Here is a 15,694-nt window from a genome sequence, read left to right on the forward strand (position 1 = left end):
TATTAGGCTCACCTGACAATATAAGAGTATAATATTCACAGAACAAATTCAAGTTGTAAAACAGATTGAGCTTTAACAATAGGAATTCCAGAGCTCCCTTTTCCTCTTCCTTCACCGCACCTGTAGCTACAGGTCCCAAAGCAAGTGGTGAAAAGGGCAGGGTTCTCGTGGCCTGTCTACTCATATCCCAGTCCCTATCCCTCAGTGCCTGACACCTAGTCTTCAGGATATGAAACTCAATTTTCTGTTAGGTATGGTTTCTCTATATTGCAGTAGAGTGAAATGTTAACAGAGTCAAATGAAAATGTAGCCCCGTTGACAATATTATTTACCATGATTACATTGTCTGTTTAATAATGCTGATTTTTCCTTTAGCAAGTAGCACCCATAAGAGAGTGCTGTTGGCTATAATGTTGGCTGTCTGGTTCAGATCTGTCTAATACAATTTAATCATTTTTAATTCTGACAAAGTGGCTGCGGGTTTTAATTTGATGCTTAGAGTGCAGGCTGGGAACAACAGATTCCATGGAAGCAACAAGGCTTTTTAATTCCTATTCAGTGTCCCAGTGTACCTATGAAGGTAGAATGCTCTGACTTTGTGGGCTAAATTAGAACACCATTAATGCACTTGAGGACCTGAAGACCTCTCCTGCATCCTGACATGTGCCATTGCATTGGTGATCCACATCTTTCATTGCGAGGGTCCTGCAGAAATCCTTTGGTTAGTTTTAACCGTACAGTATTTCATAATCAAAAGCTTCAGTGGTTTGAACCTCAGATCATTTATTTCTAAATTACTTTTCCCCATAATTCTTATTAATTCAAATAGGATTTTGATTTGATATAGAACTTCGTAAATGGGAGAATGAGCTTAATGAATTGAAAGATAGGATTGTCTTAAAGTAAATGTTAAAAAGAATATGCTGATAATTGCTGAGATGGAAATCAAATCTTAATGACTTTAATTTGTCGTGAGCGCCGTGTTTATGAAAAAAATATGGAATATGTTTCCAGCAGACATTTTCCTTCTGCAGTAGTCAGTATTTTTAATTTGATACTGCTTGCTCTGCTCAAGAATGTGTCTATGGGTTCTTCAGCCTTATATTGAATAAATTATTTCCTCTCTGTTTTGTGAACAATAAGAGCATAAGTATTGCTGTAGTGGATCAGACCAAAGGTCAGTCTGGTTCAGCATTCTAACACTGACCAGCTAGTTCTCCACCCACCCCCCAGTTCACAAACTAGGCAGATAATAGTGATTCCCATCTTTGGCCCCTGCCATCCGGTTATCAGTTCTGTGCTGCTTCCCAAAATAAATGTGATTTTCTTTTTAGGTTCTACGCAGCCCTACATATGTGAGAGTACTATGAAACCTGGTTAGTTTTGCCACAGCCTGATAATCATTGGCTTGCGGGAACACAGAGGTGGGCTTTTTCACTGGGGACTTCAGTGCTGTGGAATGCTCCCCCTGCTGAAATAAAAGAGGTCCCATTATTGCTGGCATTCCACCAGCTCCTGAAAACACACTCATTTAGGCAAGCATTCCACAGAACCAAACTTGTAGTTTTATTAACTGTTTTAATTGTTAAACTTTTTTAATAGCTCCTTTTAATCGTGCCTTTTAATTAAGGATTGGTTTTAAAGTTGAAAAATGCTCTGATGCCATTTTGGCATATAAGCAATATATAAATGAATTATTGTTGTTGACTTGGCTACAGAGATAGTACATTTTAGAAAATTCTGGGTGATTACAAGTACTGGCTCCCATTGCATTAAGGAACGCCTCCTGGGTCATATCTGTGGCCCATCTAGTCCAGCATCCTGTTCTCACAGTGACCACCCAGTTTCCCCATTGGGAAGCCCACAAGCAGGACTTTTCTCCTGTAGTTTCTAGCAACTGGCATTCAAGAGCATACTGACTCCAATTATGCAGGTAGTATCTTAACTAATAGGCTTCAGCAAACCTCTCTTCCATAAATTTGTGAAGTATTTTGTTTTGTTTAACAGTTATACTATTAAACCACACAAAATCCCGTGACAGCGAATTCCATCAATTAATAGAAGCTTTGTGTGGAGTACTTCTTTTTATTAGCTCTAGACATTCGTGGCCTGGAATATTGATGGCATGCAGATTAATATCTGCTCATAGTAGTTTAGGTGCCTTTGCAAAGTCTTTCTGTACGTTTCAGTCTCCATAGTACTTTGGCTTGGTTGATCTAAGAGAGATTAGCCTAAATCAAGTGTAGAATTAAAACTGGTGTTTTGCTTAAACGTTACATGATGTTTATTTTTATTTTTTTAAGCCAGAGGTTTCTTACAGGTTTGTTCTGGTTGACCAAACATTTGCACTTAATGTATAAAATATGAGTCATTAAAATGTTTTCCTTGTTGACATGTAGAAGTCAACTGAAATGATACAGTCTTCTGTTTCCGAAAATGTTCTTAGCTTTTGGCGAGTCTCAAAGTGAAGGAAATCTCACAAGTGTGAAACAGGTTCCAAAAACATACCAGGCCATTCATTAGTGGGCAGGTTGAGTTCTGTCTCTTCTTGATGACTTCAGGCCATTTGGCCCAAACCAGTCCTCTACTGAGGCACAATATTTGAAGAGGGAGTGTTGTCCATTCCCCGCCCCCATATAGCTGAAGAGGATGCATACATTTTGTTCTGTTTCTTTCATCCACCAATGTTGCGTTTCCAATGTTGTCGGTGCGTAACAGTATCTTTAACTGAAAAAGTGTAGCAGGTGCTGCAAGACCAGGGGTCAGCAAAAACTTTTTAGCTGCGGGCTGGTGCACTGTCCCTCAGACCTTGTGACGGGCTGGAATAGCGGCACCGGGGGGGGGAGCTGGAAGAAGAGGTGAGGGGGGCAAGTATTCCTCCTCCCCAGCCCCCAGCCCCCAGCCCCAGCTGCTGTGCTTACCTTCCCAGGGGCTGCCACCACCACCACTGCTGCTGCTGCTTCTCATAGGCAGGCAGGCAAACAGGAGACCAGGGCGGTGGCGACAATGGCGGAGGGAAGATGAGCAGCGCGAAAGGGCTGGCTCCGGAGAGGGGCTGCTTAAAATGGCGCTCAACCAGCTCAGCCCAGCCCCCTTCCTCCTCTAGGCAGGGCGGGGAGAAGCCAGGAGGAGGGAGGGAGGAGGTGCAGCCGCGGTGTGTATGAGGGAGGGGGGGGAATGTCGCAGAAAAAAATGGTGCAACCTAAACAAACAGAATCCCCACGCCGATCCACGGACAGTCCGCAGGCCAGATCCTGAAGGCAGTTGGGCCTGATCCCGCCTGCGGGCCTTAGTTTGCCGACCCCTGTGCAAGACAAACACCAACAAGGATTCACATGCTTTCCTGTGTAATCCTAAAACAAAGCTAGACAAAGGGCGAGAGCCCATAATCATAGAGGTTCCTTGTTGTTTTAAAAGTGGCCTGGGAGTGTGGGGAATAGGATTAGGGCTATGGCAGTTGAAGAGTAGGCTTTTTAACCTTTTCCTCTGCATTGTGTTCCTGATTTAAAACCACTTTTTAAAGAGCAAAGTTGCCATTTGCTTCATGGAAGGAGGGAATTAGAGGGCACCTGTGAGAAGAAATTAGTGGAGGCATAGTTTCCTCCTTTATATAGGCACAGGAATGGATGGATGGATAGATAGATGGTGTTTTCAGCCAAGTGTTGCCTTACTTTGTTTGGGGGACCCTTTATCTACCTTCCATCTCTCACCTGCCCCAATATAGTCATCACTCTGCTTACCTTTATACTTTTTTTGCTTTCGTGCCATGAGCAAGTGAAAGACGATTGCACTTGGTGTCTTTGAGTTGGCTCAAAAGCTACACTGGAGCGAGAGAAGCAGAAGCGACAGTATGCAGAATGTAGAATGCAGAGCTGTGCTTCTCTCCCCCCGCCCCACCCCCCATTTCTGCATTGTTTAATACTCTAACCTAGATATTGCTGCTGACACACTGGCTTCAGTTCATTAAAAGGTGTAGGAGGGGGGGAATTCAGAGCTTCTGACAGTAAAATATTACCTAGCTCACTGGGTAACTGAATGGAAGAATTTATTTTGTTCTCTGCTTTTGGACTATCAAAGCATCACCTGCTGATTTAAATATAGTAAGTAGAAGTTGGGCTCTGAAAACAAGTGCAATCAGATGGAGCTACCTTTTTTACTCTGTTTTAGGCAATGTCTTGTGATAAGTTTTCCCTCAAATATTTTGCACGTACTTCCTCGTTGCCTGCCTGCTGCCAGCAAAGTATAAATTTAATCTTGGTTCCTTTGATTTGAGAATTTGCTTGGCTTTGATGTACTGGGTAGCCTGGTACCAACTACACGCCAGTCGTTGTGCTCAGTGCAATTGCTACATCGGTGGTGGTGATTCCTCAGCTGTATACGGGAAGGGAGGCTGGAACAGGGAAGTGCCTTGGTAAATTAAGCTGTCATGTTGAATGTATCTATTGCACTTGGCCTCTAAGAGCAGGAAGCTCCCATGCCTTACTGATCCCACCCACTCCTTCCTGATAGTAAGCGCACCATAACACTTTCCCAAGTTGTCTTAAAAAAGCTTTCGGGTTTTCCTTAAAAAGCTCAACAACTTTGGGGGTGTCCAGATTTTTTACTTCTTGAAATACGGCAACCCTAGAAAACTCCACCGGGGTTACGCATCTCCCCCCAACTGCCTCCAGTGTTATAATGGGGAAATGAAACTATCAAGGACTGTAGGTCTCTTCTGACGTCCTTAGCTGTTGCTTGGGATGATCATTGAAAGAAAATTAAATATGTCCACTCTAGGGAATTCTTTGTAATCTTGGATTTTGCTGCATTGTTGCCATCGAAACTAGTAGCCATTATAGCCGTTTTCTCCATGAATTTGTCTGATCCTCTTCTAAAGCCACCCAAGTTGGTGGCCACCACTGTCTCCTATGGGGAGTGAGTTCCATAGTTTTTAACTATGTGCTCCTTTTATTTGTCCTGCATATTCCAACAATCAGCTTCATTGGATGATCACAAGTGCTAGTGTTATGAGAGGGAGAAAAACGATCAGCTTCCCCCATGCAGTTTTCAATGCATACCTGACCCCTTTTTATTTGAAAATCTTACTCAGTGACTACACAAGGCCCATCGCTAACAGGCAGGTGGTGGCTGTTGAGTTTTTTTGACTTGACAGATTCCTGCCGTGAACACAGAGTTGGGCTTCTGCAGCAAAATGTGCAGAGCTTTCAGGAAAGAAGGGAGCCGTAAACAGGGTACTTAATAGTCAGTGCAGTTTCTGCTAGGTCTAGAAGTGCATAATTGGGTCCTCGATAAACTGCTGGAATGAAAAAAATAAATAAAGGAATGTACCCAGTGTAAAAGCGCATTTACATAAAGGTCTATGTTCCATAGTAAAGGAAATGAGGCACAGACAATGAAGGCTGCGGTAACTAAAAGAGACCAACCAAAAATGCTTTCTGAGGTGCAACCTTCTGCCTTTTAGCCCATCGCTGAGACACACATTTAAAAGCTGTGGCACCCTGGAAATGAGCTCTCTACTTTTCTGCCCCTTCCTTAGCCTTGATTTGTGTTTTGCTGCAACTTCGTTAATCAGTTTGTTTTAGATCTTTCAGTCTGTGGTGCTTGAGATATTTGTGTGTGTGTGTGAAGATATGTGTTCTCATATGCATAGGAGCCAACTACTAGGAGCCAAGGTCCCTTCAACCCCAGTAAAATATTTGAGGGGGCCGGGCCCCCCAAAGTTGGTGGGCATTGCCATTCAAATGGTGTGTGCCTACCTGTGCCCCCCTATTTTATTCAAGTTGGCACCCCTGCTCATATGCATGTCTTTTTAGGATATTTTGTTTTGTTTTTAAGTCTTAGAATCAAAAAGAGATCTGCTCGCCTCACACCCACCCCTCCAAGGTCTCTCCCAGGGGGTTATGTTTTCACAGCCAGATGGGATTACCTTTCAGGTGCTTCCAGATATAGCCTGTCTGCAGAAGCAGCATCTCCTATTTTTAGCAAAATAATTATGGTATCTGTGTCTGTCTTTCCACTCATCCTTCTAATGAAGCTTTTCCAGCTATATCTGTGGTGTCCAATGCATTTAATAGTTCTGTCCTTGAGAATATGGTTTTTATTAGAAAGGCCCATACATGCATACCCCCAGTTTTAACACGTTCAGCTTTGATTTGCTGAGCTGCTTTTCTGCTCAAACAGCAGGTGTTGCTCTGTCACAGGTGACTAGTGTGTCATCAGAGCCACTGGCATGTGCAACAGGAGGGGTCCCAATTGCTCCCATCCTCTTTAAAGCAGAACAGCTGCCTTAGGATGCTGTTGTTGCACACAAGGTACTTATCAGGTGTGTAATGTATGCATCTGCTGAAAGGAAAGTACAAAATAATGAACTGAATTTGTGTTGTGTGAGCTATTTTGAACTCCATTTTTGTGTGGTTAAGTAGTGTATAAATAAAATTTTATCTAAAATCAATAGTGAATTAGAATATGAATCTTTAATCAGCAGTCTCTTATGAAAGGGTGCTACTTGCTCTTTTAAGATTTCTAACTTCCAACAGATAAAATGGCTGTAATCATTTAGCTGGGAGAAGCTTTTAATATCCAAAATGTTGAAGGTGATAATCCTTATAGTAAGACACTATGAGAATTTGTCCTTGGTGTGTTTAAGTTGTTTGGTATAATGCAAGAGATACTAAGTTTTCAATGAGTGTTGATTTACTGGCAGCCTAAAAATACCAATATGATAAAGTATTGCACAGTTCCACTACTTCCTTGGCATGTTCTTAGTCTAAGACCATTGCAGAGGGAATAGCTGCAGAGATTGGTGGTGCCAGACAGGGCTGTCTTAAGCATATGCAGCACCGGGGTGCAAAGATTCGCCCAGCGCCCCCGGTTGCCCAGTCCCAGGCACACAGGAGGGCGGAGCCGGCTGGCTGCCTCAGCATCTCACTGGCTCGGTCACCCCTGAACGTGCGGTGCAGAGCTACCCACAGCAGAAGAGCCCACCGCAGCGCTCTGACCAACGGGTGGGCTCTTCCCCGGACTCAACTTTCGAGCCCCGGACCAGGTGCCCTGCACCCCTAGTGCCTATGGGTAAGACGGCCCTGGTGCCAGACATGAGAGGCAAGCATTCCTGCCACACATTTCCCTGAGGCAAGTTGTTGTTAACCCCATCCAGCAAAAGTGTGTGTGTGTGTGTGTGTGCGTGCGTGTGTGTGTGTGTGTGTGTGTGTGTGAATGCAACTGACAAATCATTGTTAGTCAGGGGTACTGTGCACCAGGTCTTCACTTAACCACAGGTCTTCATGTGTCCAATTCACAACTAATTTGCTTCATTTACGGGGGGTGAGAGGGTATTTGGCTTCCATATTGACTGAATGTGAGTTGACCTGTCCTGTCTTTTTCTTTTTCTTTAACATCTTAAGGTGATGGACAGAATTTGGTTACAGAAGATGTGACCGTCGTAGAGGGGGAAGTTGCTACCATCAGCTGCAAAGTCAGAAACAGTGATGACTCCGTGATTCAGCTCTTGAATCCCAATAGACAGACGATTTATTTCAGAGACTTTAGACGTGAGTTCTGTGTTGTTTGGCAAATCTTGATAAAGAGGTTGCTGAGGGCTCCTTTTAATTTAATGTCAGACATTTTAAAGGTTTAGTCAATTCTTCAGTAAGTAGGCAAAGGCAGGCAATCATAATCACTTGCTTTAATGGAAAGACTAGCTATAGACCTTTTTAAGAGTCAGACCATCTTGCAGTGCAAGAGGAATTGACCACAGTAATTCACTCTGAATTGCAATTAAGTGCCAAAATATTTAGTTGACACAAACAAATCGAATAGGGCAAAGCAGGATGTGCTTACCATTGGATAAGGAGAAGTGTTTGGCTCGGTGGTTGGAATGTTCAAGCCAATTCCTTAATCCAACTGAAGAATGTTAGGATGGTCTTGAACATGTGTTTAAAACCTTATCAATAATAGACACTGTTATAATTCAAATTGAGTGCTCCTGGAATCTTTGCCTACTCTCTAGGAAAATATAACTAAGATATACGGGGTCGTTTATAGTCCAAGGTTAGTCGACATGAGCCATCTTTCTCCTGGGACTGCCCTGTCTCCCATCCTTTTTAAAATGACTTTTAAAGTTAGGAACAATGTGCTCCCTAATATTTTGGAGCAAATTGACATGGATATGTCAGTAGGCCACAAAACTTGGTTCTTCTGAGTGCTTCTTTTTGCAGGGACACATTTCCCCCCCCAAAAAAATGGAAATCATGCATTAGATGAGGACAGGAATAATGGGACAGAGATATCCTTCTGCAAACAGCAAGGAGGGGAAATCTGGAGAAATTTTCGTAATTTGTCTGGAGACTAACAAAAGGGCTGATAGTGAAACATGGCATCATGGAGGAGCTGGTGAGGTAGCCCTTGGAAGGAAGAGCTAAGAAACTAATGAATGGTGCTCATCTCCTCTACCTCTCTTTATTCTTTTGATATGTTGGGAAAGGTGGGGGAGATGTAGGTAGTAGATCTGTTGGGGTTAGTAGAAGTAGGAATGTGCCTGTGTTTGAACTGATGCATGTTCTTCTGGTCCCAGAAATTACTTGGTGCTGTATTTAAAACAGCAGAAAACTTCCAACAATTTATTTGATTAATATATTTTATCTAACTTTGTAAACTTCTGGACCTCGGAAGAGGCTGCAATGCATCTCTCCAGCTTTGTGTTGCTTGATTAAATGTTTCTAATGAATTGGCAAAACCAAAGATTTTAGGAGTTCTGCTGGAAGTTGTTTGCTTAAACATTCTCCCCACATGTCCTAAACCTTCTCAAGATTACTTTGTGAAATCTCTGTTCATGGGCTTTCCGTCCATCTATCCTTTGCCAGCCTGGAACCCTCCAGATATTGCTCCCCACCCAATTTGTCATTGGTCATGCTGGTTGGGGCTGATGGACCTTGCAGTCAAAGATATCTGGAGGGCATCAGGTTGGGAATGCCTGGGATAAGGGGTCCTGTATGTTGTAGAAGCTCATTTGTTAAAGGCTTTCTGCAGTGTTGAGCAAGTAGACAGGAAGGGGGGGAGTAATTATCAGTACTTGACACGGGGCTTTTGTTTAGATTATTTGTATTGATTGATGAGTACTAGTATTGTTTATTTCCAGATTGTAACATAATGAGCCAAAATAACAGGATGTGAAAAAGAGGGTGGTATTGCTACTGCATGGTCAACGCTGCTGCCACCTCTCCAGGCTTCTGGTTTTCACTGTTTTCTCTGGGAGGGAAGCACTGTATGTCTCATAACATTGCAGTTTCTAATTGTATCTTTGTTCCACAGCTTTGAAGGACAGCAGGTTTCAGTTAGTGAATTTCTCTAGCAGTGAGCTCAGAGTGTCACTGACGAATGTCTCCATTTCGGATGAAGGAAGATACTTCTGCCAACTCTACACGGACCCCCCACAGGAATACTTTATGACGATTACAGTGCTTGGTAAGGAGCAGTCAGCCCCAGACTCCATCTTTAGTTCACTTGGGAGTGGCAAGATGGTGGGAGGAAAAAGCAGATTCTTGGACATTTTTAAAAACCTGCTTTATAGCCATCTCGCCTTCAACACAGGCACTGAAATAAATCCTCCTTACTGGGGCTGTTTCTCATGCAATGTTCTGTAGACAGCGGCACACCTTTTCATGTCTTGGGATGGATGAAGATAGTGTCAGAAGGAGAAAAGCCCAGAAGATTTGTTTGTTAAAACCTTAGGACCCTGGTCCACAGAATTGTACGTGGGAAAGTCAGCATGTAGACACACATTAAGATTTATTGACTTCACCCCCCCCCCAAATGTACTACTTCATCATGTGTTCCAAGTTGCCTTCATCTACCACACACTTGTATTGCCTTACATGCATGTACATAAGGCATTCTCCAGACATGTGGAGGAGAATGGCAGGAGGGGGGGAAACCCATAGATTCTGGAGGAAGCTGTTGCAAATAACTGTTCCCCTGGCAACAGCTGTCTGGAGTGTCATTTGTGGTTTTCCAGGCAATTACATTAGCTCATATTCTTCTGTGCTCCCCCAAACCCTTACATTTGCACCCATGAATCCAAGCTTCTATCAAAACCCATTACAGAAGTTAGAAATATTTGCCAATTAGGGTGTGAGTATTTAGTCCCTTGACAAAACACTATTGGCTGCACTCATTGCTTTATTCCAAACCTCTCTGTTTATTTTAAGAGCTCTAATAAAGGGCATGATGGGTAATGTAACAGCTTCTGTGTTACAGTCTGTGCTACAATGTGAAAAAATCAAGCATTATATGCATGTGCAGGAAGTTACACCTCTTGGCAGGGTGATGATGCTTCTAAGGATATCTGTGTGCTTAATTGTAGCCCACAAATGCTGGACCATATTCTCAGTGTAAAATAATGGGCAATATTTATATTGTTCTTAGTTCTGTTTTTTTCCAGCTGGGTATAGAATCATATTGTCCCCATATATACCATTGCACACTTCCATCTTTTGCCGAACTGTTAAAATTATTAGATGTAAAATGTGTTTACTCAAAGCTGTTTTTCACTAAAGGTTGTATTTCATATTCTTGCTGGATTTAACAGGAAGGAAAACTGAGGTTGCAGTCATCTTGCTTGGAAGAGAATATCACTGAACATAGGCCACTTACTTCTGAGTAAACGTGCATTGGATTGCACTGTAAATCCATATTATTACTAATTACAGTCGTACCTTGGAAGTCGAACGGAATCCGTTCCGGAAGTCCATTTGATTTCCAAAACTTTCGAAAATCAAATTGTGGCTTCTGATTGGCTGCAGGAAGCTCCTGCAGTCAACAAGAAGCCGCGAAAGCCCTGTTGAACATTTGGGTTCCAAAAGAACGTTTGCAAACCGGAACAATCACTTCCGGGTTTGCGGCATTTGGGAGCCAAAACGTCCAAGTTCCAGGGCATTCAGAATCCAAGTTACCGACTGTATAGTTATTATTAGTTTCATTTATGAATTGTTTCCTATAAGGCGTCTTGAAGCAATTTACAATACAATAAAAATAGCCTTAAAACAAATGTATATATAAAAATATTTTTTTAAATCCAAATTACATATGAAACAATCTCTAAAAACCAGCCATTGCAAATGTAAAATCATTTTTAAGTCCAGAACTGATACCAAGTAGTATAACAATCACCACTTGTTTGTTGAAAGAGGAAAGTCTTAAGCAAATGCCTAAAAGACAATAGAGATGGAGGGCAGAAATACCTAGGTTACACCAATCTGGTTTCCTGCAGGTGCTGTTGAACTGCAGTTCCCATAAGCTTCGGCCAGCATGGCCAGTAGTAAAGGTTGATGGGAGCTGTAGTCTAGCCACATCCAGATTCTGGAGGGTGCTTTAGCACTTACCCATCTTACGTGAGGATGCCAAACTCTGATATGGATGGCAGCCCTTTTGGGTGCTCCTTGGTATGCCTGGTGCCCTAAACCCCCACCCTATTTTGTTGTGTTCCCTATTGCCCAGTTGGGGCTGGGATGGTAACAGGTTTGCCACTGAAGCTTTAAGTGTTATAAGGAGCTCAGTACAGATGTACATTTGTTTGGATGCATGGATAGAATCAAACCCCATGACTCCTCCATTACTACTCTGTGTAATTCATGGAGCAGCAACTCTCCAGCATATGACGCGGGAGAGGATTTTCCTCTCCAGGCTTCTGAAGATATTCAAGTGATAAAGTGGGGGATTTGAACCCAAATGCAGCCGAATTGTTGCTTCAACCCCTACTGCAAATTATATTTGAGAAACACCCTCCCCCCTCCTCTCTTCTTTGTGGCATATGGTGTCTGTCAGACACCAGTCCTTAAGTTTGGTGTGTGTGTGTGTGTGTGTGTGTGTCTCATTCCATTTCTCATAGTTCAGAAGATTACAGAACAGGCATAACTATGGGATTATCATATCCACTGATAATAGTTGCTAATACCATAACAGCCGTAGCTCCAGATTAATGCTGTCTCCTAACATTCCAGTAACGAACCTGAATTGCAACAAGCAATCACCAAGTGAGATCACACTTGCTGATTAGGTATATAGGTTCTCCGCTCTTACTCATCCCTCTCCACCCTCCACCCCCACAATTTAATGAGTTCCAGTTTGTAGTATGTTAATATGTGTTGAAAAGGTATTTAAAATTAGCCTTTAATATGAATTTCAAGTTCGGCTACCTTCACTCTTGAGAGTTGTTTCCTAACACCGCTGCATTAAGAGAGCTTTTTATTCTCATGTTTCCCAAACTAAGATAGCAAGTGTGTGCATGCTTGTACACACACACACACACACACACACACACATTTCTGCTGAGATGCTTCCAGGGAAGCTTTTGTGTTACTCCTTTCCCCTGACTGCCTGAAAGACTCAGGCAGAGGAAGGAGCAACATGGCAGTGTTTATATGTGTGTATATGTGCAGTGCACACACGCATACACACTTGGGCTGACCTGTCCAGCATGCATCACATGGCTTTGAGTTTCACCTACATTCTTGGGGGTAGGAACTTATTTGCAAGTGGGGGGCAAGGAGAAGACCAGACATCACCTGCTATTCCACAGGGGACTTGCATGCCTTGTTGGCCCCTTTGTGCTTCCTCCTCCCTTTGTTTTTTGAAGACGCCATGCCATTCACTTGTTTATGGACCAGAAACAGTTTATTATCTGCACAATTCATTTTGTGCATACTTCCTTACCTGCGTTTTGGTGGGTGGGGAGTGAACAGATTATTCACACCTGAATCGCGCAACTGCTTCATTAGTACAATAACAGCAAAAACAATGAAGAAAACGGGCCCACTCATTTATAAACAATATCCATTTAAATCTTTATTTTAATGCTTGATTTAATAAACACAGTACCAGCAGGCAACTGTGTTAACATTCTCTTTACTGATTATAAAATAGAAGGGGGGGGGGAAACGCCTATCCCATCCATTCTCACCCACCCACGCTGTTTGCAGGAAGGTGGGGAAGAGGATAACGGAAAGATCTATACATTTTGGTGGACTTTGTGATGCTGTAGTTATGCTCAGGGCCAGCCTGCCCATGAGGCAAGGGTAGGACACTGCCTCATGCGGCAGGATCCTCAGGGGCAGCAGATCCAGCCTCCAATGAATGTTTTGCTCCCTGCTGTTCCCACTGCCACAGAGGCAGCAATGGCTGTGGTGTGCTTCTTGGGGGCCAGATCTGCCTCCTCCTCAGCACTCCCCTCATACCACCTCCACAAGGGTCTCTCGATGAATAGGAGATGCTGCTGGTCTACTCCCACCCTTCCAATGTAGATATTTATTCCCCCCCCCTTCTTCCTGGTTTCAATCTTTACTCACCTCTTCTTCCCTGGTGGGGGTGGGGGTATCAATTTTGTGGTTCGCCTCAGGTGCCAAAATGTCTTGGGCAAGCCCTGGTTATGCTTCAGATTCTCTTCTGCTCCAGACTCTACCGGATTATATTTCATTGATCAATTCAACCCTCTGGCTTTGGATTTCACAAAAAAATAAAATAATAAAAAAATGACTTAGCTGTGCTGAACACATGCCTGAAAGGAAGGAAAGATACTCTCTCTGTAATAATACTCTCTGATGCAAGAATCTATTATTCGTGTTGGGTTGCATTTCATTTATTTTCTTTGGAAAACGACCCTCTTCTTTCCCTCTCGGTCTGAAAATCCTGAATCTCCCGTAGTTTGTTTTACCCTATTTTCTGCTAATTATTTTTGGAATAGGAAATGTGGAATTTACATTCAAATGGAGGGCGAAAGCAGGGTGCTACTTTAAAGATGCATTTATAATATGTTTGATCTGTTAGAATTATTGCAGATGGTGATGCATTTACAAAGTGTTCCCTTAATCAAAATTGTAAGTTGAAGAGGACCTTCTATGAGGCAGCTGATTCACCTCTAATCTGTCCAGCAACTATCCCACATGCTCAGTTTCTTGGAGGTGTCATGAAAGACAACAACATGCTGAGATCTTTATATATCTGTATGCTGTTTCATTCTAGTCCCACCACGTAACTTGAGGATCGAAGCCCAGAAGGAGACCACAGTGGAAGGAGAAGAAATTGAGCTGAATTGCACATCGTTGGCCAGCAGACCACCCACAGTGATCAGATGGTTTAAAGGCAACAAGGAGCTATTTGGTAGACCCCTTCTCCCTCAATCAACTTAATGGTGTGGTTGTGGTTTTTAGAGATGGTTTTGCTGATAAGCAGGATACCCTTGTGATCATGTGAGAGAATAACTCAAAACAGCAGAAGGGAATCTTTTTCAGCCTGAGAGCTGCATTTCATAATGGGCCACCTTCTGCGGGCTGCATGCCAGAGGTGGGTGGGACCAGAGACAGCAAGTGGGCGGAGCAACAGGTGTGACTCTTACCCCCAAGTAGGTCAGATTCAAACCACGCAAAAGCCAGAGATTCCTATGCCCCCCCCCCTCTGCTAACACACATACACCATCTCCATCTTCCAGGCAAGCAAGAGGCACTGCCATAGCAAAGGACACATTCCAGCCAGGCAAAATCAGTTCAGAAGGGTGCTGAGCAGTGAATGGTGTGGTCTTTTTATAATGTGGAGTAGCTTTGTCAGTTGATCTGGAGCACGAGTTGTGGTTTCGTGATAGACCCCTCCTTGACAAATAAGCCAGGTGTCTCAAATTTTTGGGAAGCCTTTCCGCTTTAATCCCAGGTGTTTCCCTGCTCTCCCTTACCTTTCGCTTCCTGTTGAAATTGGCTTCCCTTTGGCAGGATGCCCTGCACAGGCTGCTTCTGCTTCTGTTTCAGCCCGTTGCTGCTGTATTTTGCTGGGTCTTCAACAGTACCACTGTTTAAATATTTTAATTACTACTTTTAATTATGTAAATCCATGGAGTCACTTTCCCTCTTAATTATTGATGATGGCTTTTGGCAGTGGCATTGGAGGAAGAGGGTGGAGGATTTCTGGCTCCATTGACTTAAGTGTTTGGAAGGCATCCTGGAATTCCTAATCCTCGCTGCTGAGCGCTGTAGATTTTGTGTTTAATATCATGAGCAGGAGATAGCCCCCCCCCCTTTAAATCTGGAAGCGAATAAGAGAATAAGAACTCGCAGGCTTCCTTTCCTTGTGATTGACTTGAAAAAGGGCCTTGCCAGCCCTACTCCATTGCAAAACTGTTTGCTTAACTTTGATACCAGCTCTCCTTTTTTCCCTCTGGATCCCTGTATATACCAGATGTGGGAAACCTCTGGCCTTTCAGATGTTTCTGGAATCCAACGCCTATCAGCCCCAGCCAGCATGGCCAGTGATCTGGGATGATGGGAGTTCGCCATCTGTGGGATCATAGGTTCCCCACCCCTGCTGTATATGGCAGGTAAACAGCCACTCACCTGGCCACCTTTGCCAACTAAGAATTTCCTCCTTACCACCAGGCAGAGAAGCTGCTTGTCAACTAAAAATGAGTTGTTTCCCTTTATTTTGTGCAGGTCATCAGTGTGCCACAAATTAATCCAATAAGTATGTAGGTAGGAAAGTAACAATGAAAGGCAGGTAGATTCCTATAATCCCATAGATAATCCCATAGATAATCCCATAGATTATAGGAATGTGCAAATAAAAACAGAGAGAATAAGGTTGCAAGAATATGCCTGTTGGGGGGTTATGAATAGGTCAGCATATGCATAGTTGAACTATTTAAGAATTGCAGAAGTGG

At 43.2% G+C, this 15,694-nt stretch overlaps 1 protein-coding gene across 7 annotated transcripts in view; it reads left to right on the forward strand.

Moving 5' to 3' along the window:
* The window catches only part of CADM1 (cell adhesion molecule 1), a 287,187-nt gene that overhangs the window by 211,100 nt on the left and 60,393 nt on the right, over window positions 1–15,694 (forward strand). For all 7 annotated transcript variants that reach the window (XM_081844411.1, XM_081844413.1, XM_081844415.1 and 4 more), the window contains exons 2-4: window positions 7,404–7,550; window positions 9,310–9,462; window positions 14,014–14,151. In XM_081844411.1, the coding sequence (XP_081700537.1) occupies window positions 7,404–7,550; window positions 9,310–9,462; window positions 14,014–14,151 (438 nt within the window). The remainder of the gene's footprint in view (window positions 1–7,403; window positions 7,551–9,309; window positions 9,463–14,013; window positions 14,152–15,694) is intronic.

Source organism: Podarcis erhardii, assembly GCF_964252035.2.
Source record: "Podarcis erhardii genome assembly, chromosome: 16".
Taxonomy (NCBI): domain Eukaryota; kingdom Metazoa; phylum Chordata; class Lepidosauria; order Squamata; family Lacertidae; genus Podarcis; species Podarcis erhardii.